Below are 27,227 nucleotides of genomic sequence, written 5' to 3'. Positions count from 1 at the left end.
CCTGCACAGGGGCGTGAGATTACCGAGCGCCGCCACCGAGGGTGGCGCCAGGCTGCGACGGATAATGGGAGAGCGAATGTTTCCTTTTGACTCTTCGCTTTAGACCTCGGAGTGCGAGGCTCTTAAGGCTCAGATTAATAGGGTGATGCACAGCGTTAGGACCCTTTAGAGCCTTTTCCCCGTCTTCCGTCACTCGCTCAGGCACGCCGAGGGCAGCCTCTCTAGGGTCCTCGTGGCCAGCCAAGATGGCTGCCTCCGCGGTGACGGCTGTGCGAGGGTGGTCGGGCTTGCTGCTGGGCGTGCGGAGTGTTGTCCTGAGGCTTCCAGGGTGAGAGGGCGGCGGGCAGCTGGGAGGCCGCTTGTGTCTTCACGGAGGGGCCTGCTGGGAAGGAAGGGGGAGCCACAGGCAGGCCTCGCGGGTTCCAGGAGAGAGCCTGGGGGCCGGGATATCTGAGTCTAAGCCTCTTGAACCAGCCGCGTGACTTTGAGTCAACCTGAAGGCTTAGTGACTGCTCCCAGCCCGAGGGGTTCTCACTTGGAACGGCAAGTGCGATCTTGGTAAAGAACTCAGAGGTGGGATTTTCTTTGCTGGGAGTTGGGGGGAGAGATGCATAGGCGGGTTGTCTATCCTCAGGTTCAGGAGCCTGTCCTTACCGTTGGCACTTGAAGAGCAGACTTTCTTGGCCTGTTTGGGGGAGGTCCTCCTACCTCTTGGGACAAGAACCAGAAGTTTTGCGGTTCAGCTTTGGCTGGCGGTCTCCACGCTGCTCTCACTCGTCGGCGGATTGGCACACATGCCTGTCGTTAAGTCAAGCCTTTTCACTTGTGGAGTCAGCTTTTGCCCTTCTCTTCCTCTCCCCCCCGCCTCCCAGGCTAACCCAGGTGAGGTGGAGCCGCTATGGTCCTGAATACCAGGATCCCCAGATTGACAAGGGATATTTCCGCAAGCCCCTGGCCGCGCTGACTGAGGAGGAAAAGTATGAGAGGGAGCTCAGGAAGACTCAGGTTATCAAAGCTGCCCCTGCGACGAGAACAAGCTCTGTGTTTGAAGACCCAGTGATCAGGTTAGAAGGAAACAAATTTTTGTTCTGCGGAGTGGGACCGCACCAGGGAGGGTCTGCAGTAGGGGTTCCCTGATACAGCCCTGGCGCGCTAAACATGTTGCTTTTCTCATTGAAGTAAATTCACCAACATGATGATGAAAGGAGGAAACAAAATACTGGCCAGATCCCTCATGACACAGGTAACCAGTACCTCTTTCTCATCTTTGTTTTCCCCATAGCTTTGTACTTGGCTCTTTAATGTTAACATCAAAAATAATTCATTCTATACCTTCATTAAAATTAACTTTCATGTACTTATGTATGGAATGGGGGCTTTAAGGAAGTCCTGCAGGAGTCAACCACTGCCATTCCCTACCCCTATGTGACAAATCTTAGCCTGCTTTTTCTGTCCTAGTCCAGGATCTTTGTTTCAGAAGTGCTGAGGGAGTAGCTGTACAGCTACAGAAGAAGAAGAGAATGATGGGAGTAAGGGGCAAGGTCCTAGCTCAGCTGGGTTAAACTTTTAGGGAGCCTGGGGCAGCCTCTTCCACTGTATCCCTTTGCAGACTCTGGAAGCTGTGAAAAGGAAACAGTTTGAGAAGTACCACACTGCTTCTGCTGAGGAACAGGCAACCATTGAACGCAACCCTTACACCATCTTCCACCAAGCACTGAAAAACTGTGAGCCTGTGATTGGGCTGGTGTCCATCCTCAAGGGTGGCCATTTCTATCAGGTGAGTGGTCAGGGTGGGAAAGCACGGCTGGTCACGTGTGAAACAAGATGATGGGAGTGGGTAGAGTTGGGCCAAGGTTGATAGCTTTCTAAGGACTGGGGAGAGTCAGGATCAGCTCATCTGAGTCCCACAGTGTAAAGATTACAGGCAGAAGATGGAAGAAAGCAAAAAAAAAACGTATCCAAGTGACCTCTTTTGAAGGCCCACCCTACCCCCCATTCTGTTCAGCATTCTGTGTTCTAAACTATAAGCTTCTCATGGTGAGGGACTGTGTTTGTATCTCATGTTTATACACCAGTGTCTGGTGTAGTGCTTGAGTGACGCTTCATCACCGTTTGCTGAACTGAACTGGGTGTCTCTATCATGCCATTTAATATTTCATCGTCATAATCCGGTGTTCGTGTCTTTCCTTTTTCAATGTAAACTTCATAAGGGTAGAGACATTTTCATTAACGTCTGTGTCCCTAGGGTCGGCATGGTACCTGGCACATAGTGGGGGCCTGGCAAATGTGGGGGCCTGGCAAATGTGGGGGCATGGTACCTGGCACATAGTGGGGGCCTGGCAAATGATTCTTGGACAAGAGGGTCTTCTCTCTAGGCACGCATGATCTGTGTTGGCTAAGTCATGCCCAGCTGACAGGGCTTTTCCCAGTGGTGCCTGTTATCAACTTGGCTGAGCTCCCTTTAGAGGTGAAAGAGGCCAGTACTCAAGGACTGTTTGCTCGATGAATGCCTGATGTCTGCTGCACCGAGGTCAGCCAGGGGTGAGAGAGGCTCCGAGGGGAAAAGACAGGCCCCCTCCTCAGCAGGCTTGCCAGGGCTGGCCCAGAGCAGACCTGTGGCTGCTTCTTAAGAGCTCTAGGAGGAGGGAGGCTGCAGTCCTGGCAAGTTCTTAGACTAACTTGCCCGTGTCCAATCTTGCCCAGGTCCCTGTGCCGCTAGCCGACCAGCGTCGCCGCTTCCTGGCCATGAAGTGGATGATTACTGAGTGTCGGGAGAAGAAGCACCGGCGGATGCTGATGCCGGAGAAGCTGTCCCAGGAGCTGCTGGAGGCTTTTCACAACCGGGGCCCTGTGATCAAGAGAAAGCACGACATGCACAAGATGGCCGAGGCCAACCGCGCGCTGGCCCACTACCGCTGGTGGTGACGGGCGGGCGGAGGAGCCGGGAGGAGCCCAGCACGCTGCTGTAGAAGCGGCATGCGCCACCGCCATGTTGCAAAATACCTGTGGGTCAAGCGTATACTTGCCTGTCAGGGGCAGGCGGGCCTCTTAAGGATGCAGCAGCATGTTTATTGCTTGTTAGTCCTTTCTCTGGGGCCTAGAACTCACTCTCCCTGCCCCATCTCCTTGCAAAGAGGGGACATATCAACTTAGATTTTCCCCAAGAAACTTAGGGCTCATCCAGCCCCTCTCTTCCTTGAGCTTGGGGTGGACCTTTGGGTGATACGAAAGGAAGCAGTTTTAGTATCAGAAAAAGTTTATTAGAAAATTCTCATCCTGAGCTGGCGTAGCATGTGCTGCGGTATTGCCATTCATTAAAACCAAGCGGAGGAAACGTGCTCGCTTCCAAAGTGGTCCTTGTACAAAATGTGTAAAAAGCAGTTTCTGGTGTGACTCTACTTCTCCCCCCACCAATGGCTCTGGGTACTCATTTTATAGATGGGGAAACTGAGGCACCACGATAGCTATTGTACCAAAGGTTACATAGTGCAGTGCTTGTCAGGAGTTGCCCTTCTTTGCCTGGCCCAGGTTGAAGGTGAGGGGAGAGAAACGCTGATGGGACCGTGGGGCAGGTGTGCTTGGTGTCTTCCCCAATCCTGGAATCGGAGTGAAGGTGCTCAGGGCGGGACCACCGCCTAAGTGGGAAACATCTCGGACGCTTTTGAAAGTCTGGAAGGGAAAAAGTCTGGGAGAGGCGAAGACTCCACTGCCAGGTTGGGCGGTGGGTAGAAGAAAGGCCGGTGCTGCTGAGGAGGAGGCCTGATTTGGAGGCCTAGTCAGAGACCTCGCTATAGTAATACTTGTGCGCGGCCGGGGTCGTCTTCCAGCCAGCTGCCCGGAACTCGATGATCTCCAGCAGCAGCAGCTGGGCCAGGGAGCTGAGGCCGGTTGGGAGCAGGAAGCCATCCCGGATCAGGACAAAGAGCTCATCCATGCGCTGCCCATTCATCTTCTCCAGCTGCTCTCCGACCCGGTGCAGCTGCAGCACCAGGCAGTCCACCTGCAGGGGGCAGCAGGAGGTGACCCCGGGCAGGGCCCTCCATCACACAGAGCAGCTATTTACTGAGCGCTCGCGGTGCACCAGGCACCGGGCTTGGCCCTGTACACGTGTTTGCCCACTTCATCCTCACCCCACCCAGTGGGCGCTGTCCACGTCTTACATGAAAAGAAGCAAGTTCAGAGACTTGCTTAAGGTCTCTCACCTGGGCCAAGCTGGACTCAGGCCCTGTTTCCAAACTGCTTCTGAACCCCCCTTTCCTACCCCCTACCCCCAACCCTGGAGTGGTTTTGGGGTCATCTGTATCCACAGCTGGCTGATGCTCTCACCAGTCCTACCATAGGTTGGCTTTCCTACTCAAAACCTCTGAGCCGGGAGGTTTGGGCTGCACTCTGTTCTGGATAGACTCCAGGCCTAGCAGCTTGCCCTGTAACTGTGACAGGCCTTAAATGCCCCCACCAGGCTCCTCCCCAGCAAGTGATGCCCTCGGAAGTCTCCACGAACAGTGGGCAGGCATTCTGAGTTAAGCCAGAGGCAGCCCACCTCCACAGCCTTCTGTGCTAGGGCCACCCACCTCCTCCTCCTTGCTCAGACTGTCGGGCTGGGCCAGCCGGAAGAGGCAGTCGTAGACGGGGTTCACCAGGGCCATCATGGGCATGTTGTTCACCTACGGGGGGAGAGCGTGGGCCAGAGCCCGGCTTAGTGGCACAGGAGACAGGCCGTCTGTGCCGCACAGGATGTGGCTGGCAGGGCCTCACCCTCAGGTAGTCAAAGATGTTGCAGATAAAGGTGACGTAGCAGACCCAGCCCTGCAGGGAGCGGGCTCGAAGCTGCTCCCGAGCCTGGTACTCCTGCTGCAGCCGGTTGAGGAGTCCGCGGCGGAAGACACTCTGGCCTGCTTGCTTGCTCTCTGCCTGTGAGCCAGGGAAAGGGTGGTGAAGGGCAGTCACTGGGCCGTCGCAACTCCACCCAAGCTTCCAAGGCCGAGGACCCTGCTGTCCTCCTCTCTCGCCTCTGAGGCCAGCCCTTTGCATCTCTGCCCTGCTGGCCAGGCCTCTGCCCACTCCTGAAGCACCTTCCTCAAAGCGTCCCCTTCTCTACCAGCCCCACCCAACCTGAATGATGGCGTAGCACATGCGTCCTGCTTCCTTGCTGAATACACAGTCCTGCAGAGAATGGTCCACAATCACATTGGCCACTTTCTCCAAGTCCACGGCACCTGGATCTAGGGTAAAGACAGGTGGGGAGTCTAGAGCTGCTTAATTATCACGTTTGCCTCCACCTGCTTCTAAAGGAGTCAAGATATTCACAGAAGAGCAGTCCCATTATACGCTTCCATTTAAAGAGACCAGGAAACAGAGAGGAAACTACACACAGGAGCAGCTGCAGCCGTGAGCCTCCTGATGGCCCAATCAGAAGAAACAGGGAGGGTTGTGTGGCTGTTAGAGAATCAAAGAACGCTCGTTTTTTTAGGACACGTCTTTTCCTAGCCCTAGGCTGAGGCTGGAACACTGAATGCCAATGCCTTTGACAGCCATTTCACGGAAGAAAAGTGTTCTTATAATACACACACATGAACCCCTGACAAGAGCCGGCCAGGCAGGGCCTCCCCACAGACTCAGCTTGGCACGTGATGGGCACTGCTAATCGTTAGCTGAGTCAAACTTCTGTCCTGAAAGTGCTGCAAGAAGGCACTGGTCCAGGACAATTACTGTAGCTCCCCTGCCGAGCAGAACACTCCATCCTCTGTCCCACGTCAGGCAGCTCTGCACATTCAAGAGAGCTGGCTGCAGCAACGCACAAACCAGGTCCAGCGTAAGGACTTAAGGGGCAGGAATTGTGTTCTCTGTGCCTCACTCTCCTCTCATGGGCACCTAAACTTTAAAAAAAGGCTTTACAATCCGAGGGGGTGACTCTGATTCATACTGCCAAATACTGGCCTAAATGTAGCTTGTCTTCCAGTTCCAGAATTACGTTGCTGACTCCTATTCTGAGAAAGTGAAGGGAGAGGGCTGGGCAACGCCGGGCGAAGCCTCGGTACTCCAGGCCTGGCCCCTTGGCCCCTCCTCTGTGGCTCTGGGCCCAGGCTCAGGGGGCTCCGCATGCTCACCTTTGAGGGCTGTCTTCAGCAGCTGCTGTGTCGCTGCATCAAAAGACTGCATTTTATACTCCTCTCTCCTGGGCTCCCCCATGACCATCCAGCTGCAGCAGCTCTTTCCGAGGTTGGGACTAATGACAGCACCTGGAGAGGAGAGGCAGCAGGAGAGGCCTCAGGTGTGGCGCACGGGGCCAGGGCTCCTAGCTCTCCCGGCCCGTGGCAGGACTGGCCAGTGCTTGAGACAGGTGCTCCTGGGCAGTCCATGGCATTCAGTGGTTGGCTGGGTGCCCGCCAAGCTTGGCTTCTGGTGGAGACTGGGCACCAGCCAGGCACCTGCTGCTCAATTAAAGAACCCCTGTAGCTTCTGGGATTACACAAGAGTAAAGAGATGAAGGGTGAATGCGTCTACCCTCCAGTCCCAGCAGCAGGCAGGGTTTTTCTCAGCTGACACCAAGGGGTGGGGTGAGGGTGGATATGTGGATATTAAACACTTCCCCTGCCTATATATAAGCCGACCTGAAAGCTGCTGGTCCAGCATGGCTCCTGGCGAATGAGAGGGCTAGGGTCTCCACGCTTCGGACAGCTCTGTCCCAGCAGGAGTCCAAGCCCCTCTCTGCAACCCTCTCCCTCCCTTTAGTCAGAGTCCTCGGCCCAGAAATCCCACTCCTCCTGCCCTCGGGGTGGGGCCGGCCAGAGGGCTGGGTGCAGAAGCGTCTCTGCTGCCCTGACTCCCCTCGTCCTGGCCAGCTTCTCCCCGGGACAGACTAATTAAACTGGCCTCTCGAGTGGCAGAAACTCGGCCCTGCCCGCTCGGGACTCCCTGAGAGTCCTGAGCTCCATTCTGGATCCTTCCTTAAGGAGGGGAGCGAGGTGACGTGTCCCCCAGAGGTGGTCCCCTTTGGAGTCCCCTCTCCGCACTCGGTGCCTCCCCCATGGCCAAAGGAGAGGACCTTAGGGGTCTCCAGACCTGGGCAGCTTCCCGAACGCCCTTCCCGTGGGCTGGAGAGTTGGCGGGAGCGCCGGGACCCACCTGCCGCGCCGGCGCCACGCCCGCGTGCCCGAAGGCCGCTCGAGGGGCATGCCGTGCGCGCCGCGCCTCCGCGGCGCTGCTGGCGCCTCGCCGCCGCTTAGGTCATTTCCTAGCGCGGTGGCGCGGCGGGACCCGGGGCGGCGGGGCGACGGGGCGGGGCCTGGGGCCGCCTCGCCAGCGCCGCCTGCCGGAGCCCCGACGTCGCTGCCCTCGCGGCCCGGCCAGGCCTGCCCGAAGGTTCCTGGCACGGGGCCGCGCAGAACGCCCGCGACACTGCTTCCACCGCCCCTGTCCGCTCCTCACCCGGCTCTCCCACGGGCTATCCGGGACCACACCGGCTCCTCGGTACTGGGGTGGACCTGCTCCTCAGCCCGCATTAAGCCCTGGGTCTTGAGCGCTAACACTATCCCTCTCCCCGCCCCACGCTAGAGCTCAGGTTAAAACGGGGTCAGGGGACTGGCCCGGCCGCGCGGCGTGGGAGGGGCCTGCGGAGGGCGTGGTCCGCAGCCGGGCAGCGGGAGGGAGAAAGGTGGGAGGGCAGAGAAGAGGGCTGGAGGGGCAGGACCTAACAGGTGGTGGCCGTGTGCTCCCCACTCCCACCCCCTCCCCCCAAAGCCGAGAAGGCAGGGAGGTCGTAAGGGCTTTGAGGATCAAGTCCCACTAAGCCGCTCTCCTACTCCAAGTACAAACGATATTGGTAAAATAAGTTGAAAATCAATGGGCCAGCCCAAGAGAAAGGATCCCAGTTGCCAACTTGCGGCGCCCAAGGTGTTGGGAGCGACCCTGAGGTTGAGCAAGCCCCTGGCCCAGTCCGTCTTGGTCGGGACAAGACACTCCAGGGAAGTGTCTTGTCCCTGGAGGGACAAGGGGGTGAGGCGCGGGCCCAGCAGCCCAGACAGGGCCACCTCTGAGGTCAGCCCTGGGTTGCAGGAGAGCATACAGAAGAGGTTGGAAAAGAACCGTCTCGTCCCATCACTTAGACGAGAAGGAAGTGCTGACGGCGGTCTCCTGTATCCAAAGCTCGCTCCTCCTGTTCTAAGAGCTGCCAAAGCGGTCACCAGAAAATGAACGAGGAAGACAATCCCAGCTGCAGCAAAAGAAACCAGTGAGTGGGAGAGCTGAAGAGAACAAAGTTTACTTCGGTGGAATTTCACAAAAAATACATCCAGGCAGCTGCAAGCCTTGCCTGCCAAAAAACCTGTGGGTGTGGGAGCCCTCCAGCCACAGGTGAACCTTCTTAATCAGCGCCCAAGAGCAGGGAGGCTTCAGGATTATGGGGACCAGACACATCACAAAGCCCCAGACCAGGGACGAAACAGTAATGGTGAGAAAGGGCCCAGGATCCATGGGGACCGAGAGCCATGACACCCACCCAAGACCTGCTCAAAGGCTGGAGCCGGGGCTGAGGCGAGGTCAGGCTCTAAGTCCTGCACGGGGCTCCCCCTGCACAGCCAACCTCTCAGGCCAGGCTCCCCTGGGGTGGAAAGTGGTGGGTGTGTTCTGTAGATTTTCCTCCTCTCATACCCCTAACCGGGCCTCGATGGGTGTCTGTCATGGGTTCCTGTGCCCTGACAACTCCCGGAGCACCAACTGTGCATGCAGCAGGCTGCCTGCCCAACCCCCTCTTCCCGGGACCACAGAGGACGCACACGGCACCACGCCAGACCCAGCAGGAGCGCCCTGAGCGGGCAGCAGGTGCTCACTGGCCCAGCTGTAAGCTCCCACCCACCCAGGAGGGCTAGCCCAGCCCACAGGGAAAGAGGAGTGACCCCAGTAGACGGGAAAAGGGCTGCTGCCTTTACCGGCGCCCCCTCCCCGTCAGCACATCCCCCCACTGCCTGTGGGGCTGCTGGGGTCTGCTTTCCCACGGGCTGCGACCAGCCTGTCCAGGGAGAGAACAGCCCGAGTGGTGCCTTTATAGACATGAAGATCTGAGCAGGGTGGAGTTTATAAAGTGACTGATTCAGCTGGGATTCTTCCCCCAGAGCTAGAAGCAAAGCTGCCTGAGGAATGCAACTGCTGAGAAAAGTAGAGTTTAGGGAAGGCAGGGATCCCTTCCCTCATACTTGGGGAGAAGGGATGTGATTTGGAAGGGAAGATGGAGGAGTCAGATAAGGAATGTGTTTTTAGTTTTAATGTCTATTAAATAATTGGTGGGAGTAAGAACCCAGGTGTGGGGACCAGACCCCTGTAAAGGCCTGACCCCAGCCTCACACTCAAGCTGCGGCCCACCCAGACGCAGGAGAGTTCTCTGGGCAGCCGGAGCGAAGGCGTGCAGGAGGGCAGCTGTTGTCCTGAGTGTGCGCCACACAGAGGAGAAACGTCCAGCCCCTTCTGACTGGCGGGGCTGGGTCCCCGCAGACCAAGTCCTGCGTTCGCCCCGTGCTCTCCCGTGGAGAACCCCCTTTGCCCTTCTGGTGGAATCCAGGCTGCTGCCGACGGCTCTTCATGCCCAGGACAGCTGGCCTGGAGGGAGGGGCCGGGCAACACCTCTCAGTGCAACACGGGATGGTAGACCAAGCGTTCTTCACGAGGGCCCCTCCAGGGAAGGACTCAGGCCACCCTTCCTGCCCTCGAGGCTAGCTGTCTGCCTTCTTCACGTGGTGGAAGAGGTTACAGAAGAGCTCGTACCAGAAGAACACAAAGCCGGTGGAGAGGGCAGCCTTCAGCAGGCTGGGGGCCAGGCCTTTGAAGCAGCCCTGTGCACCCTCCTCTCGCAGCACCTGCCTGGCGCAATCCAGGAGGCCCTTGTAGCTTCGCACCTGGGGAGAGGAAGGTTCTCCAGTTGAGGAGAGAGGAGGTGATGGCAACATGGGTGTGAGCTCTGTTCTTTTGTCAACACAGAGCCTGGCACGTTCCAGCACCCAATAAATACTTGCTGGACAAAGGAATGAATGCAAAAAAGACAGAATAAGTTAACCTCATTCTTTCTCTTCCAACTGGGCTAATTCAGACTTAACAGATGAAGTGCCCGGAAATCAGCACTGGACAGAGCTCCTTCCTGCCCTGGAGGCTCCACTGACAGTGGCTCTTAAGGACCCAGAGAGAGCTCTGGACCCTCTTCCCAGGGGTGCCTCTGACTGTGCGCCCATCCCTCCTGGTCCCCCTTGGGCAGTAGATCTGAACCGGCCCCTCGTTAGCTCTGAGCCTGACCAGCGGCGCCAGCCTGGCCACCTCCAGTTGACCACAAACTGCTGCTAGACCCGTGTCCCCAGGGCACGGCTCTACTCAAGCCTCGCTCCCCTCCCAGAGCTCCAGTAACTCCCGATGATGATGATGATGACAATGATATTACAAAGAATCAAGTCCAAGCCCCACGGCGTGGTGTTCGGGGCATTTCACCATTTGGCCTCAACTTCCCTCCCTGATCTGCCTTTCCCCACTGGTCCAGCCTCAGTGCCCGCACACCTCCAGCCATACCTGCTCACGCTAAAGCTCTGTGAGGAGCAGGGCCTCCCTTCTCTGTCTTGAGCTCTCATCAACTCTCCCTATCCAAATTCAAACCATCTTTTCAATACAAGTTGGTAAAAGGAAGAAGGAGGTTATAAAACCTTGTGTGTAACCCCATTTTTGTTAAACATATGTTTATTTATGTAAAGGAATAAAACTACAACGCGGATGGACCTAGGTGGCGTTATGCTTAGTGAAATAAGTCAGAGAAAGACAAACAGTGTATGTTATCACTTTTATGTGGAATCTTAAAAATAAAACAAATGAATGGGGCTTCCCTGGTGGTGCAGTGGTTAAGAATCCGCCTGCCAATGCAGGGGACATGGGTTCGAGCCCTGGTCCGGGAAGATCCCACATGCCGCGGAGCAACTAAACCCGTGCGCCACCACTACTGAGCCTGCGCTCTAGAGCCCGCGAGCCACAACCACTGAGCCCATGTGCCACAACTACTGAAGCCTGTGTGCCTAGAGCCCGTGCTCCACAAGAGAAGCCACCGCAGTGAGAAGCCCACACACCACAATGAAGAGTAGCCCCTGCTCACTGCAACTGGAGAAAACTGGCGTGCAGCAACGAAGACCCAATGCAGACAAATATAAATAAATAAATAAATAACAAAACAAAACAAAAAAACAAATGAATGAATATAACAAAACAGAAACAGACTCACAGACATAGACAACAAACTAATGGTTACCAGTGGGGATAGGGAAGGGGGCAGGGGCAAGATAAGGGTAGGGAATTAAGAGGTACGAACTACTATGCAAAAAATAAATAAGCAACAAGCATATATTGTACAGCACAGGGAAATATAGCCATTATTTTATAATAACTTTAAATGGAATAAAATCTATAAAAATATTGAATCACTATGTTGTACACCTGAAACTAACATAATATTATAAATCAAGTATACTTCAATAAAAGAAAGAAAGGAAGGAAGGAAGGAAGGAAGAAAGAAAGACTACAGGGACTTCCCTGGTGGTCCAGTGGTTAAGACTGCGCTTCTACTGCAGGGGGCGCGGGTTCGATCCCTGGTCGGGGAATTAAGATCCCACATGCCGCGTGGCCAAAAATGAAATAAAAATAAAAACGTTTAAAAAAAAGAATCTTTAAAAAAAAAAGACTACAGCTAAAGGTTCTGTGTGATTATCCCTGCGTGGGTGGTGATGGATTTATTTATTTACTTACTTTAATAAATTTATTTATTTATTTTTGGTTGCATTGGGTCTTTGTTGCTGTGCTCGGGTTTTCTCTCGTTGTGGCGAGCGGGGACGACTCTTTGTTGCGGTACAGATCACACCTGGGCCCTGGCAGTGAAAGCACCGTGCCCTAACCACTGGACCACCAGGTAATTCCTCTGAATGCTTTTTAAGAGCAGGCACTATGAGTGTGCCTTCTCCTGGGTCTTTAAACAGTGTCCAGTACACACAGGGCTTTGCTTGTGGCTTCGCTTGTGCTCAGGGGTCCCCAGTGTGAAATAAAATTCATATTTTATGGCAAGACAAGAAAAATTTAAACATAAAAATTCTTCTCTGCCCTTTGGCCTCCTCTCTCTCCACACTGTGCATTGTGCATTGACCAAACCCTCTCCCAGGAATACCTGCTCAACCACAGAGAGCAACATTCTCCCAGCATCAACAAGACAACGCCTTAAAAAGATAACATTCCTCCTTGATCTTGTAAGGGGTCACATGACCCACCACGATGTTGCTTAGAATTGGATTCTGTGAACTGTCAATAATATGTCATTTGGGGCTTCCTTGGTGGCAGTGGTTAAGAGTCCGCCTGCCAATGCAGGGGACATGGGTTCGAGCCCCGGTCCGGGAAGATCCCACATGCCGCGGAGCAACTAAGCCCGTGCACCACAATTACTGAGCCTAGGCTCTAGAGCCCGCAAGCCGCAACTACCGAGCCCACGTGCCACAACTACTGAAGCCTGTGCACCTAGAGCCCATGCTCCGCAACAAGAGAAGCCACCACAATGAGAAGCCCGCGCACCGCAACGAAAAGTAGCCCCCGCCTGCCCCAACTAGAGAAAGCCCGTGTGCAGCAACGAAGACCCAATGCAGCCAAAAATAAATAAATAAATAAATTTATCTTAAAAAAAGTAATAATATGTCATTTGGGGCTTCCCTGGTGGCACAGTGTTAAGAATCCACCTGCCAATGCAGGGGACATGGGTTCAAGCCCTGGTCTGGAAAGATCCCACATGCCGCAGAGCAGCTAAGTCCATGTGCCACAACTACTGAGCCTGAGCTCTAGAGCCCGTGAGCCACAACTAATGATCCTGCCTGCCACAACTACTGAAGCCTAGAGCGCATGCTCCACATGTGTGAAGCATGCCTAGAGCCCGTGCTCCACAACAAGAGAAGCCACCGCAATGAGAAGCCTGCGCACCACGACAAAGGGTAGCCCCCACTCACTGCAACTAGAGGAAGACCCAACACAGCCAAAAAAACCCCCCCAAAACGTCATTTGATGCACAGCCCTTTGTCTCAAAAAACTTATATAAACTGTGTCTTAACTTCTAGCAGGTGGAATAGTTCTCAGAGCTTTCTGAGATGCTCTTCCCGGGTTATAATCCTCAAATTTGGCTGGCATAAAATTTTCCAATTCTTTCTTAGATCAACTGATTAATTTTTCATCAACACCGGGGACATGCAGGGGCTGAGAGGGCTATGGGGGCGAAAGCTGCCCAATGGACAGGAGCTGACCCAGTTCCTTCACGTGCCCAGTGAGGGGCTGGAATCAGAGCTCTCTGCAGAGGGACATCTCACCTGGCCAAAGGAGGCTCGGGCCTGCTCAAACCCTCCAACCTGAAGCCGCTTCTTGAAGAGGTCCAGGGGATACGTGAGGGTCTTGCTGATGACTCCAGCTCCACTGCCACAAAGCAGGTTTTTGAAGTTTCCTGAACCAGAGAAGTGGGATGGAGGGGAAACATGAGAGAAATGCAATCTAGGGTAAACTTCAAGGTTATACAGTCTAATCCTCGACCAGAAAACCCAAACCTACAAGCATCCTCGATCTTGGAAGAATTTAATCCAGGAGCGAGAGAACCAGACACAACCTCAGGAAGAATGACAACAGACAGGGCTTCCCTGGTGGCGCAGTGGTTAAGAATCTGCCTGCCAATTCAGGGGACATGGGTTTGGGCCCTGGTCCGGGAGGATCCCACGTGCCGCAGAGCAACTAAGCCCATGAGCCACAACTACTGAGCCTGTGCTCTAGAGCCCACGAGCTACAACTACTGAGCCCACGTGCCACAACTACTGAAGCCCATGTGCCTAGAGCCCGTGCTCTACAACAAAGAGAAGCCACTGCAATGAGAAGCCTGCGCACCGCAAGGAAGGGTAGCCCCCGCTCGCCTCAACTAGAGAAAGCCCGCACGCAACAACGAAGACACAACACAGCCATAAATAAATAAATAAATATTTTTAAAAAAGAACCAACGCAGCCAAAAAGTTAAAAAAAAAGAATCTGCCTGCCAATGCAGGGGACACAGTTTCAAGCCCGTGTCTGGGAAGATCCCACATGCCACGGAGCACCTAAGCCCGTGCGCCACAACTACTGAGCCTGCGCTCTAGAGCCCGCGAACCACAACTACTGAAGCCCGCACACCTAGAGCCCGTGCTCTGCAACAAGAGAAGCCACCGCAGTGAGACGCCCGCGCACCGCAACAAAGAGTAGCCCTCGCTCTCTGCAACTAGAGAAAGCCTGCACGCAGCAACGAAGACCCAACACAGCCAAAACTAAATAAATAAAAATTTTTAAAAAAGGAACGACAATGGACTGCTGATTGGACAGGCTGGTGGCAGAAGGGGTGTGCGCCTTTAACAGTAATCACCCCAGCTGGAGGCAGTAATGGCCCGCAGGCTCTGCCCTGCGACTCAGTTCAAGGCTTGGGAGGGAACAGGATGCCCATCCCCCTCCCCAGAGTCCCCAAACGAAAACCAAACCAAACACATAAGCAAAACCAGGCTGTTTGCAAGTTGGACCTTTGACAAAAATGAAAACCATGACCAGTAGTTGGAAATAACAGTGGCAAGAGACGAAAGAAATAAAGTCATCTGTGAGTGAACGGGTTTGTTTTGTTGGCTGTATTACAGAGCTGTGGGTTCAGAGATCTGTGGTGTCTTAGCTACTGCAGGAAAACTTTATTTCCTACCTGATTCAGAAAGAGATGCTATGGCTTGGGAGTGGGGCAGAGTGGGACCCAGATTCCCTTTCCCATGAGGCCGGTCTCACCGTTTTTCTTTCCTTCGGCTGGCATGGCCCACTCATACGCGTGCTTCAAGGAGCTGTAGAAGGAGAACTGGAACCCAGCGTAGGGGAAGATGGCGATCAAGGTGGGGTTCAAGCCTTTGTAGAAGACCAAGGGGCCTTCGGTCCTGTACATGGTCACCACGGCGTTTCGCAGGGTTTTATAGACCTGGACACCACACATGCAATGATGAGTGACATCGTTTCAGCCTGAGAACCCAGCCCACCAGCTGTATTTCCCCTTGTCCAGAAACCAGCTACTAGGAGCATTACTTCTCCTGCCAGGAGAACAAAGAAAATGCTGGACAAAAATTCCAAGGGTGGGACTGTCTGGCAGCTCCCCTTCTAGCTATTTACACGACTGAGATATGCCAAGGAGTGCACAAAAGTATGCGGAACAGCAAAAGGTGTGAAGTCCACCCTTGGGTGATCGGTTATATAAATTATGGCACACCTGTTCAAAAGAACATAGTGTAGCAATTACAACAGGAAGATGCAATCTAGATGATCGATAGGGAAGACTCCCCCAAATATACAGTTAAGTGAACCCAGCAGGACATGAAGAGCAGGCATAGTGTCTGTGGAGGAAACAAACTGTATGCAGAGACTATGCCCCACAAGGATACACAAGAAAGGAGGAACAGTAACATTATTGCCGCCACAGCGGGAAACAGGGGGACAGGGGAGGGATGGGGAAAGAGGGAGATTCACTATGACCATTTTATGCTATCTGGATTTTTTTGTCATATGCATATACTTAACCTTTCTGAAACCATCAACAGGTGATCTTTATGCACGAAGAGCCACTGATTTTTTAGTACACTTCTATTTGGCATATATTCTTTGCAGTGGACCAGAGGGGCTGAATCTGCCTGGCTGTGGGTGCGGGAAGCACTGCACTGACAAGAGGGTGACCGAGGGGAAGTCTGTACTGAGCAGGGACAGTACACACTTGGCTCCCAGATGCTGGCAGCCACATCGAAGGTTTTCGCCCTGGGGACTTGCATGAAAGGGCCAGGCCTCAGAGGAAGGCCATCGGGCAACAAGCTGCCCACGTGCCAGAGTGCCACTCTGCTTTCTGTGTGCCCTCTTAACACCAAGCGTCACCAGACATTTGAGGAAAGCCTCCCCCAAAACAGAGGCCAAAATGATTGATGAGGGGCAGGAGAAGTCACTTGAAAGGAAGAGACCATATAGATACAGCAGAAGAAAACTACAGCAAAAAGAAACCACCCACAAAATTTTAACTAATATCCTGAGACCCCAGAGAAGGCATCACCTTCATGATAAAAGCAGACGGTCAGGGCTTCCCTGGTGGCGCAGCAGTTGAGAGTCTGCCTGCCGATGCAGGGGACACGGGTTCGTGCCCTGGTCCGGGAAGATCCCACATGCCGCGGAGCGGCTGGGCCCGTGAGCCATGGCCGCTGAGCCTGCGTGTCCGGAGCCTGTGCTCCGCAGCGGGAGAAGCCGCAACAGTGAGAGGCCCGTATACCGCAAAAAAAAAAAAAAAAAAGGAGCCAGCTACTCACAGGCACCCCACAGACACATCTCCAATGCATCTACCAAGTGAAGGGAGCCAACTCAAACGACTACACAGGGCATAATTCCATTTATGTAACATTCTGGAAAAGGCAGAACTTCAGACAGAAAACAGACCAGTGGTTACTGAAGGCTGGAGGTGGGGAGGGACAAACTACAAAGGACAGGAGGAAATCAGGGGGTGACGGAACTTCTGTTTTCTATCTTGATTGTGGTTACGTGACTGTACGCATTTGTCAAAAGTCACAGAACTGCTAAAAAGAGTGGATTTTACTGGGCAAGTTATGCTTTAATAAACCTGACTAAAACAAACCAACCAAAGACAGTTCTTAGGAACCAACATATGTTGGCAGACATTATTTAAACTCAATAGAGGGCCCAAATGATAAAAGTAAGGAAACCTCCCAGAATGGTAAATAAAAGATAAGTCAATCAGAGGATCAATCCAGGATGTCTAGTGTCCAACTGACATGAATTCCAGAAAGAAAAAGAAAAAAAGAGGGCAGGCAATTGTGAATAAATAATTCATGACCATTTTCCAGGCATGAAGAACATGTGTCCAGACTAAAGGGCCCAGGAAGTGCCCATCACAATGAATGAAAGAGACCCGCCCTGGGGCACTCCACTGGTAAATTTCTAGAATGCCAGGGATCAAGAAAAGATCCTGAGGGACTTCCCTGGTGGTCCAGTGGTTAAGACTCCACGCTTCCACTGCAGGGGGTGTGGGTTCGAGCCCTGGCTGGAGAACCAAGATCCCACGTGCCGCATGGTGGGGCCACAGAAAAGTTAAAAAAAAAAAAAAAAAGATCCTGAAAGTTCCCAAGAGGGTGAAGTGGATGCCTTCATCTAAAGGGTTAGTCATCAGGATGGTTCCGGATGCCTCTTCAGCAATACTGAGAGCTACCTAGAATTCTACACCCAGATCATCAGTTAAGTGCAAGGGGAAAATAAAGGCATTTTCTATCAGGCTTCTGTAAGGAAGCTATACCTCAGGATGTGCTCCACAAAATGAGGGACTAATCAAGAAAGAGGAGACATGGGCTCCTACGTGAGAATTCCTAAGAGAATAGCTGGCCATAGTCCTGGAGCAAACAGTCTAGATCGAAGCCATAGGGTGAAGGGTTCAAGGGTGGGGGGCTCTAGGAGGGGCTCCATAAAAACATGGGACTGATGACCACAGGCTCACCCTATCGGGAGATTGTTTGAAAGTGAATTTGTGATAAGCATGTAGAAAGCGAAACAAATAAAATACAAAGCAATTGCCAACTTCAGGAAAGACAAAAATACAAAAGAAAACATAATCATAATATATTTTGAGGCTCAGCAGAAACATTTACATAATCATAACAGCATAAACACTGAGTACTGATTTAGCCAAAAATCTATTAATCAGTTGTACTGCACTCAGGTGAGGAAGCACAAGCACACCCAAGGGTGATGGTAAAAGAGTTAAATCCTCATCTTCCATAGTAGTAGTCAGTAGTTAATGTCTATAATTTAAAACTGAGAAGGAAAGGAAGAAAGAGAAAGAGCATGTTACTTTGAATTAGGAAGTAAATTACGGAAGAAGCACACAAATATTAAAAGTGGTTGCCTCTGGGGAATAGAATCAGGGGGGCGGCTAGTGTTTTTTCATTATAGTTCCTGAAGAACTATCTGTCTTTTTAACCTTTATACACTTTATAGGTTATTTATTTATTTATTTATTTATTTATTTATTTATGGCTGTGTTTGGTCTTCGTTGCTGTGCGCGGGCTTTCTCTAGTTGCGGCGAGTGGGGGCTACTCTTCACTGCGGTGCGCGGGCTTCTCATTGCGGGCTCCTCTTGTTGCGGAGCACGGGCTGTAGGCGAGCGGGCTTCAGTAGTTGTGGTGCACGGGCTCAGTAGTTGTGGCTCGCGGGCTCTAGAGAGCAGGCTCAGTAGTTGCGGCGCACGAGCTCAGTTGCTCCATGGCATGTGGGATCTTCCCGGACCAGCGCTCGAACCCGTGTCCCCTGCATTGGCAGGTGGATTCTTAACCGCTGCGCCACCAGGGAAGTCCAGATTATTGATTTTTTAAGAAATGTGAGGATTTACACTATGGATGCTACTAGTCTAAAGAAGGTGGAGAGTTTTGCAATTTTTAAATAAATCTTTTCCCCTCACTTTCACACACAATTTTCCAGCCATTCCAGAATCTAGAATCCAACATCTCAATTGGCTAAGCCTAAGAAGAAGTATGCTATTCTTTTCTTAATGATGTTTTCCCTTTTTGCTTCTCATAGACTTGTACTAAAGGTTGGAAGGTAACAGAAGAGGATCATAGCACACGCAGAACAGGGAACCTGAAGGACTGTCACCAGCCATTCTCTTCATCCCAGCAGCCACCATGTTGCTGAGGTCTGTCCCCTCTATAAACATCCTTCCCCTCCATTTCTCTACTCCGTTCCTGGGACCCCTCATCTCATTTCTCCACCAGGGCAGTCACCCCAAACCTCTATTTTCCACTGCAGTGTCACACAGAGTGACCCAGCTCTCATGCCCCAGTCGTTTTCTTCTAGAATGTTCCTGGGGCACTTTGCATTTCTGAACCAAAAAATTTATCAGAATGTCTCCTAAACAAAAGAGGTCCCCCAACCCAGGATCTCCACCCCAGGCAACACAAAAAACTGGCACAGCTGAAACCACAGTTATTCTTAGCTGGTCCCAGATCAAATTCTTAAGCAAAACGTCACTCCCCATCAACAGTATCCTAGGCTATTCTTATGTATGTCCAAGAAACAGAGATTATGGTGGGCGGAGGGGGGATGGGGCATCTATTTGAGGGTTTAATCCCTTGCTTTCGCTCAGTCAGTTCTTCCTTGAGTCTGACTCAATGATCCCATTTCCTCCAATCCATTCTTTCTGGAAACCAAAACCTCCCTCCCAATAATACAGCGATCGAATCTCAAGTCTCCCTTTCCCAGATGCCTTCCCCGTCCCGATTTGGTATTTGCTCTGTTTCCCCTGCAGGTTCTGTGTCCCCCGTGAGGTTGTGAGCACCTTGCCTGGTGCCAAGCACCATCACGGGTTTCAGGAACAGGCTGAAGGATGGCCTGAAAACCCCAGGTCCCCCCGGCTTTGTTCCCTCTAAGGAAAACAGCCCCCACCCTGGGACGCCCTTCGTATCTTGGGCGCCCCTTCTCTGGCCTGGCCACTCACCCTGGGCTCACCCTGCGCTGCAAAGCGGGTGCGTAGCACGTCCACAGGATGTACGGCGAGGGTGGCCACACAGGCAGACAGGCCGCCGCACACAAAATGCACGGAGAAGTCTCGGGCGTCGCGCACGCTGGCCCTGTGCACCAGCTCGGTGAGCACTTCAAACGACAAAAACTGCAAGAGTGTGTGACAGTGTCATGGAAAACACCCCCCGAATGCACCCGTGACCCAGGCGGGGCCTATCCTAGGGACCAGGAGATACTCTTCTTGAGTAGGGTCAGAATACAATAAACGTGTAACTGTGCAAAGCTCAGATGCCCTTTCATACTCTGAGCAGAGCCAAATACCCAAGGGTTAAGAAAATATATGAGAAAATTTTTATATCAGAAAATTCTACTTGGGGGACCTCCCTGGTGATCCAGTGGCTAAGATTCTGCACTCCCAGTGCAGGGAGCCCAGGTTCAACCCCTAGTCAGGGAACTAGATCCCACATGCTGCAACTAAAAAAAAAAGATCCTGCATGCTGCAACTAAGACCCCGACGCACCAAATAAATAAATAAATATTAAAAAAAAAAAAAAGGCTTCCCTGGTGGCGCAGCGGGAATTCCCTGGTAAAAAAAGGGAATTCCCTGGTAGTCCAGTGGTTAGGACTTGGTGTTCTCACTGCCGTGGCCCCGGGTTCAATCCCTGGTGGGGGAACCACGATCCCACAAGCTGCATGGCGAGGCCAAAAAAAAAAAAAAAAAGAGAATAAAAAAGAAAATTCTACTCATCACTTAGTTTTCTGAGAACTGGGAAAAGATGGCCATTATCTGACTCTGGGCTGGGGACCCCTTTAATGCAGCTGGCAGCGGCCCTGTTTGAGAAACATTCTGCCCTGGAGCTGAAATTCTGTTGGGAGAATTCCACATATTCCATATTCTGTGGTGTAAGCCCTCCTTGGGCTCAGATCCTTCTCCAGCCAACTCAAGATGGCTCGGGGTCCTGAGAGCACATGTTGCTGCATTTACCCATCAGGATGCAGCACGTGTGTGCTGGGCGCAGGGATGGCGCGGCAGGTGCGTGTGACCTGAGCAATCACTGTGATGTCATACGTAAAGCAGGCAGGGACTGCTCTGCCACTTTCTAGCTAGTGACGTTGGTTGGACTCATTACTTAAGCTCTCTCTGCCTCACTCTTCTCATCTGTAAAATAAGGATGACAACAGAACCTACCAGAGGACTGTTGTAAGGTGTCAGATGTGAAGTGCTTCACCCGGGGCCTGGCCCCCTATGAGCACTGTGCGGGGTTGGCTATTTCCATCACCACTACTGTACGGCTACAGACTAGATGCCATGGGGTAAACTGGCGCTCAGCTGAACAAACTCATGAGCAAGAGTCAGGAAGCCTGGATCCTAATCCTAGCCTCACCACCTACAAGCTGTGTGGCCTCAGGCAGCTCACTCAACCTCTCTGCGACCCACACAACACCTGCTCCACCTCCTCACAGTGCTGTTAGGAAGTTCAAAGGAGGCACAGACGTGAATAATGCTATTTTGAAAAATGAAAAGCATTTGTATTGCCATTTGCTAAGCCCCTCGGGGCTGGGTGTCAAGACAGTGTCCTAGGTGCAGCACCTCATATTCAGTGGGTGCTAAGTCTCCAGGGTTGGGGGACGTGGGGAAGGGGATGCCTGTAGTACAGCTCAGTCTGACTATGTCTTCAATTTGTCAGGTAGTTTCTCAGCCAAGGTGAGCGAGCAGTGTGTGACCGCCTCCTGCTGCCCTACCCCGGGCAGCCCAGGTACACGCCTCACCACCCTGGGCTCCCCCATTGGGCAATGTGACCCCAGGGGCCTGGCCGCTTCCCCTGCCACCTACTTGGACAGCTCCATAGCCTATGGAGAGAAGCTGGGCTGGGATGTGTCCTTTCCAGAATGCTGTTGGGCCCTCCTCTTGCAAAATCTGTCTCCCAGCCTGCAGGATCCCGTGGTATTTCGCGTTGGGGTCACTGCGAGAAAGGCGCTCAATCTGAAGCTAGGAATCAAGATGAGAATGGTCAGGATGATGGCGGGGGGTGGGGGGCGAGGAGGAATTTCAGAGAAGGTAACAAAGGCAACAAGGTGCTTCTCCTTGACAAAACTGCAAGCTCTAGGAACTGCTTTGGCAAAAAAGAGTGAACTTGTCCTCTGGCCCGTTACACAGAAAAAGGGGAAAAGGGTACCTGGAAACGGATCTTGATGACATCCAAGGGGCTGATCAGCACCCGAGTGACAAGTCCAGACACAGACCCAGCCACGGCCACCTCGAGATTGGAGACATTCCTGCCGTCTGCTCTGGGGTCATAGCCCACCATCCCTGCCTGTGGCCCATACAATGTCCATCAGCTTCAGGCTAAATGCAAGAGACAGGAGTAAATACCAGAGCAAGGTCTTAGGGCCCCGGCTCACACATCACTCCTCAGAGCATCCTCCCGGACTAGCCCCCCAGAGCAGCGCCCACATCCCTTTTCTCTCCTTATCCTGCTTTATTCTTCTTTAGAGCATTTATATACCAGACATTGATTCCATACTTTTGTTTCTTGTCTCTCTCCCTCATTAGAATTCGAGCCCATGAAAACAGAGCGTTGGTCTCATTCATCCATCCCTGTAACTCCAGTGCCCGGAAGAGAGCCCACCACAGTAACTGCTCATTAATATTTGCTGATGGAGTGAATGAACAGGCTTGGTAGGAAACAGTTCACTTCCAGAGATCAGCTGGCTTTCCAAGACACCTGGTTTTATGGCCAGCTCCTGACTGAGGCGAAATCCCAGGCTGCGTTAGCGTGAGGGCAGAGCCTCAAGCTGAGCGCAGAGGGGGAACCTCAGACACACGGACTCCAGGAACGGGGCCTGGGATTCTCTAACAAGCCGCCATGATCCAAAGGGCCCTGAGCCCTTCAGCATCTCCCTTCGCCATTCTTTGCACACACCGCAGGCCCGCCCACAGCAGTGGAGCGGAGTTACGCTGCAAAATGATACAGGCCCAACTCTTCAACCTCACCCTGGACCACGGTTCAGTCTCTTCAGCCAGGGTGGGCTCAGTGCTTCTGAGCAGTTCCTAGAAAATGCTGTTTATGTTCCTATCTACCGGCCCATCCCTGGACCTACTGTTCCCATGTCTGAAATGCAGCCTCACTCTTCCCTAGACTGGTTCCTCTCACCTTCCAGGGCTCAGCTAAAGAGCATGCCCTCCAGAAGATGTACTCATGTCCTTTCTAGCATTCACAGCACTTGTTAAGGTGCTGTCCTCCCCGCCCACAGGTGGTAGGCTCCATATAGGTAGAGACAGCCTTGTTACAGTGGTATCTCCAGAGACCAGCACGGTGCCTGGCATGCCCCAAAGTCTCTAAAAACAATGACTGAATAAATGATTAAAAACCAAGTAACTGGGACTTCCCTGGCGGTGCAGTGGTTAAGTCTCCACGCTTCCACTGCAGGGGGCACGTTTGATCCCTGGTTGGGGAACTAAGATCCCGCATGCCATGCAGTATGGCCAAAAAAACCCAAAAATCTACTTCCATTTTTATCTAGAGCCGACCTCAACACTAATGACATTTTAGAATGAAGAATTCTTTGTAGCTGGGGGCTGTCCTGAGCACTGTAGGATGTTTAGCAGTACCCCTGGTCTCTACCCGCCAGATGCCAGTATCCCCACGCTCCCCTTGTGACAATCAAAAATGTCTCCAGACATTGACAAATGCCTCCTGGGGTTCAAAACTGCCCCTGATTGAGAACCACTGTTCTAGAGAAATACTAGAATGTGTGTGTAAGATGTCATGCATTGCGTCACTACTTATAAAACTGGATATAATGCAAATGATTATAAATAAGAGGGACAGACACGAGGTCACCTCCATGCAATAGGACACCATGCAGCCATTAAAAGAAAGAGCGACTTCCCTGGTGGCGCAGTGGTTAAGAATCCACCTGCCAATGCAGGGGACACGGGTTTGACCCCTGGGCGGGGAAGATCTCACATGATGCGGAGCCCATGCGTCACAACTACTGAGCCTGAGCTCTAGAGTCCTCAAGCCACAACTACTGAAGCCTGTGTGCCCTAGAGCCCACGTGTCATAACTACTGAGCCCACATGCTGCGACTACTGAAGCCTGCGCACCTAGAGCCCGTGCTCCACAACAAGAAAAGACACAGCAATGAGAAGCCTGCGCACCGTAACGAAGAGTAGCCCCCGCTTGCCACAATAGAGAAAGTCCGCGTGCAGCAACGAAGACCCAACACAGTTAAAAATAAAAAAAGATTAAAAAAAAAAAAGAATGAGCCAGAGCTAAACACACACTGGAAAAGACGTCCACAATTGACTAAAACGTGAAAAAAGCAGGTTTCAGACTGTATGTCTAGTGTAACCCCACTTTTGCAAAAGAAAAACAGCAAGACCTACATACGCCCTCAACAGTCATATAAAGCATAGCAGGAAAGTCTATAAGGACACACACATCAACAGGTTGGTAAGGTTACCTTTGGGGGTAGGGTTGGCAAGGGAAGAGGGAAGGCAGATCTCCTCCCCCCTACTTTATTTTTTTTTCCATGCCTCGTGGCATGTGGGATCTTAGTTCCCCAACCAGGGATAGAACCCGGGCCCCCTGCAGTGGAAGCACCGCGTCCTAACCACCAGACCACCAGGAAATTCCCTCCCTTTTTCTTTACACAATTCTACGTTGCTTGAATTCATTATGGCCCCCCAAACCCCAATTAAAAGTAAACATAAAATGATTTTCGAAGAGACCTCAGAATTAACCTAGTTCTTGAATACCTTTAGTAACAGGGAAATCAGGGCCCACACAGTGACACCTTCACCCCATTGTTTCGTTTTCTCCTCTCACCTTCCCTGGAACTCTGTCCGCACCAATCCCTCAGCCCCAAGCCCTCACTTTTCTGAAACTACCAAAATAGCACTCCAATCCATCCTTAAAATTAACAAGACATTTCCATGGGGTTCGATCAGCAAAGTATTGTAAAATAACATTTATTGAAAGTCTAATGGGGGAATTCCCTGGCGGTCCAGTGGTTAGACTCGGCACTTTCACTGCTGGGGCCTAGGTTCGATCACTGGTCAGGGAACTAAGATCCTGCAAACCACACAGCATAGCCATAAAAAAAAGAGAGAGAGAAAAAAGTCTAATGGTATGAAATCTCCCGACTCCTGCCAGGAATTTGCCCATTCTCCCCAGACTTCTCCCCAGTAGTTCCCCAGTAACTTCTCCGCAGACCCTCAAAGGAGGAGATCTCGACTTTCCCATCAACTTCTCTGTGACATTAACTCAAGCTGCTACTCCCCAGGCACCTGTGAGGAGCAGTTTAAACGTGAGGCAGGTGACTGAGAGGCAAAGCCTCTCCGGAGGTTGCCCAGAGACTGTTCAGGTCACACTGAGCAGTGTCAGATCCCTACTGTCAGGGAGGGAAGGAGGCACTTCTACAAATAAGCAGCTCTGCATAGCTGGACATAACCTTAAACCTCAGATCAAGAAGCCTGAGTCAAAATTCTGTCTCTCTCGGGCTTCCCAGGTGGCACAGTGGTTGAGAGTCCGCCTGCCGATGCAGGGGACACGGGTTCGAGCCCCAGTCCGGGAGGATCCCACATGCCGCGGAGCGGCTGGGCCCGTGAGCCATGGCCGCTGAGCCTGCGCGTCCGGATCCTGTGGCCCGCAACGGGAGAGGCCACAACAGTGAGAGGCCCGCGTACCGCAAAAAAAAAAAATCCTGTCTTGTCTCTCTCATGTACCTTGGGCAGCTTTTTCTTCTGGAAAATGAGAATGATGGCGGCCCTGCCTAGCTGGATTCCTGGGAGGATCACACGAGATACTACTATATGTGATAAGCTCTGTCAAAAAGGTAAAAGTCTTTATACACGTGAAAGGTCTTGTTAAATATAATTCAGTAGTGGCCTTACTTTTTCTGCTTGTTCAAAATTTCCTTCTTGTACCAAAAAACCATCTAAAGAGACAAAATAAACATGAAATATGATTATATGCATGATATAATAAAGTACCCAGAAGATGGGGGCCGCTGGTGTGAGTGGCAGGGCGGCTGGGGTGTGTGTGTATGAGTCTGCCGTGCCACCGCTGTTTTTACTGCGTAAGTCCCTGGTGTTCAGGTATGCAGGTGCCCCGCGGTGAGCCTGTGTGCCCGTGAGCCCACGTGCTCAGCTGAGGGTCTCTGCAGATGTCTGCGCGTGTGGACACAAGTGTCCACGTGTGCTCCAGGGCGTGTTTTTTCTCCCCGAGTCCGAGAAAACGCCCACAAGGTGGGCACCCGCATGTATAGGTGCCCCGGGTGTGTCCAGGGTTTTGCTTCCTGCGTCCCTGAAGATGCTTCTCAGATCAGACGCGACACGTGTGGGTACAGTCCCCGCCCCCGCGTAAGTACCTGCGCGTGTAGGCGCCCCCGGGCAGCGGGGGTGCAGCTCCCCGAGCTGAGTGCCAGGAGGGCGGAGAAAGAGGTCACTCACCCGGCTCCAAAGGCGCGGCCCGATTCCCCGAACTCTTCTCTCCCTCCCTCCTCACGCAGTCTAACGGCAAAACTTCACTGCGCTTGGCAGTAACTGACGGGCTTGTGGGCCAATCACCGCGCAGCTTCCGACAGACGCTAGACCAACGGTTGTACAGTAGTCACCCGACCAACGCCTATTGCAAGGGGTTGCTGGGTAATGTAGTCCTCCGCTACTGAGGCCGTCCCCTTACGAGGCGCAGAGCCTCCTGGGAGATGTAGTCCCTCGGCGCGCGTATGCGCACATGTTACCCATGCGTTGAAAGGAGGAGGGTCCCGAAGCCAGGCTGCGCCGTTGGAGGTAGCCGCGCTGAGTGGCGTGTGCCTTGGATCAGATTGCTGGCGGGCGGAAGTTTAGGGCGCGCTGAACGTGACCCTCTTTCCTCAAAACTTTCATAGTTCCAGTACCCGGATCACCTAAACTTGGAAAAGATGGCGGGAAGTTTAGCAAAATCCTGGAGGACGTGGGGGAAAGAATAGATGAATTTTTAAGACCAGAACGACGACGGCAAAAATACAGAGGTTTTATTTCCCCCTAGGGTTTATTATGCATAACTCTCATTATAAGATAATATAAAAATATATAGACACATTACAGAAAATGTAGAAATGAAGGGGGAAATGACTCATCCTACCGCTCTCACGCAAGTAGTATCAGCGTTTTGCAGGACAGTCTTCCCGATTTTTAAACTGCATTTTTCATATTACTGCAATCATTTTGACGCACAATTTAAAAACATTTTATTAGGCTTCCCTGGTGGCGCAGTGGTTGAGAGTCCACCTGCCGATGCAGGGGACGCGGATTCGTGCCCCGGTCCGCGAAGATCCCACATGCCGCGGAGCGGCTGGGCCCATGAGCCATGGCCGCTGAGCCTGCGCGTCCGGAGCCTGTGCTCCGCAGCGGGAGAGGCCACAACAGTGAGAGGCCCGCGTACCGCAAAAAAAAAAAAACATTTTTATTGAACATTTTAAAAACGTTTCAGGGACTTCTCTGGCAGTCCAGTGGTTAAGACTCCGTACGTCTACTTCAAGGGACGTGGGTTTGGTCCCTGGTTGGGGAACTAAGATCCATGTGATGCGGCACATAAATAAGTAAAGAAGTAAATAAATAAATAAAACGTTTCATACTATACAAAAGTAGAGAGAATAGC

At 52.4% G+C, this 27,227-nt stretch overlaps 2 protein-coding genes across 15 annotated transcripts; one reads left to right on the top strand and one right to left on the bottom strand.

Moving 5' to 3' along the window:
- The first annotated feature begins 195 nt into the window (after positions 1–195).
- On the top strand, positions 196–3,338 carry MRPS7 (mitochondrial ribosomal protein S7). The gene is made up of 5 exons (XM_004313641.4): positions 196–328; positions 873–1,064; positions 1,180–1,243; positions 1,610–1,777; positions 2,704–3,338. Exons 1-5 carry the CDS (start codon positions 246–248, stop codon positions 2,923–2,925), a joined length of 729 nt encoding a protein of 242 aa, XP_004313689.1. The 5' UTR covers positions 196–245; the 3' UTR covers positions 2,926–3,338.
- On the bottom strand, positions 3,239–26,148 carry MIF4GD (MIF4G domain containing). 14 transcript variants are annotated; one of them, XM_073797752.1, is made up of 11 exons: positions 26,039–26,145; positions 25,481–25,524; positions 21,756–21,925; positions 21,413–21,568; positions 19,567–19,710; positions 14,821–15,004; positions 6,108–6,239; positions 5,113–5,222; positions 4,756–4,911; positions 4,572–4,664; positions 3,239–4,000 (listed from the first exon to the last, which is right to left on the bottom strand). In XM_073797752.1, the coding sequence occupies exons 3-11, from the start codon at positions 21,885–21,887 to the stop codon at positions 3,773–3,775; spliced, it is 1,335 nt and encodes a 444-aa protein (XP_073653853.1). In that variant the 5' UTR covers positions 21,888–21,925; positions 25,481–25,524; positions 26,039–26,145; the 3' UTR covers positions 3,239–3,772. The 14 variants fall into 14 exon arrangements, with proteins under 14 accessions (XP_073653853.1, XP_073653849.1, XP_073653850.1 ...); XM_073797748.1 differs by having other exon boundaries at positions 19,556–19,726; positions 26,039–26,144; XM_073797749.1 differs by having other exon boundaries at positions 19,556–19,726; positions 25,957–26,045.
- Positions 26,149–27,227: the final 1,079 nt, after the last annotated feature.

This window comes from Tursiops truncatus, chromosome 20, assembly GCF_011762595.2.
Source record: "Tursiops truncatus isolate mTurTru1 chromosome 20, mTurTru1.mat.Y, whole genome shotgun sequence".
In the NCBI taxonomy this organism is placed as follows: domain Eukaryota; kingdom Metazoa; phylum Chordata; class Mammalia; order Artiodactyla; family Delphinidae; genus Tursiops; species Tursiops truncatus.
This window is presented reverse-complemented; position numbering and strand designations above follow the sequence as displayed.

Bases quoted from the DNA above. Each gene is read 5' to 3' on its own strand.
- MIF4GD (XM_073797748.1), bottom strand. From the start codon at position 21,887: ATGGTGGGCTATGACCCCAGAGCAGACGGCAGGAATGTCTCCAATCTC. The intron at 6,240-14,820 runs GTGAGACCGGCC...TCTCCTCTCCAG, and splicing joins AGCCGAAGGAAAGAAAAACG to GTGCTGTCATTAGTCCCAAC. The intron at 4,665-4,755 runs GTGAGGCCCTGC...CTCCCCCCGTAG, and splicing joins ACATCTTTGACTACCTGAGG to GTGAACAACATGCCCATGAT.
- MRPS7 (XM_004313641.4), top strand. From the start codon at position 246: ATGGCTGCCTCCGCGGTGACGGCTGTGCGAGGGTGGTCGGGCTTGCTG. The intron at 1,065-1,179 runs GTTAGAAGGAAA...TTCTCATTGAAG, and splicing joins TTTGAAGACCCAGTGATCAG to TAAATTCACCAACATGATGA. The intron at 1,244-1,609 runs GTAACCAGTACC...ATCCCTTTGCAG, and splicing joins CCAGATCCCTCATGACACAG to ACTCTGGAAGCTGTGAAAAG.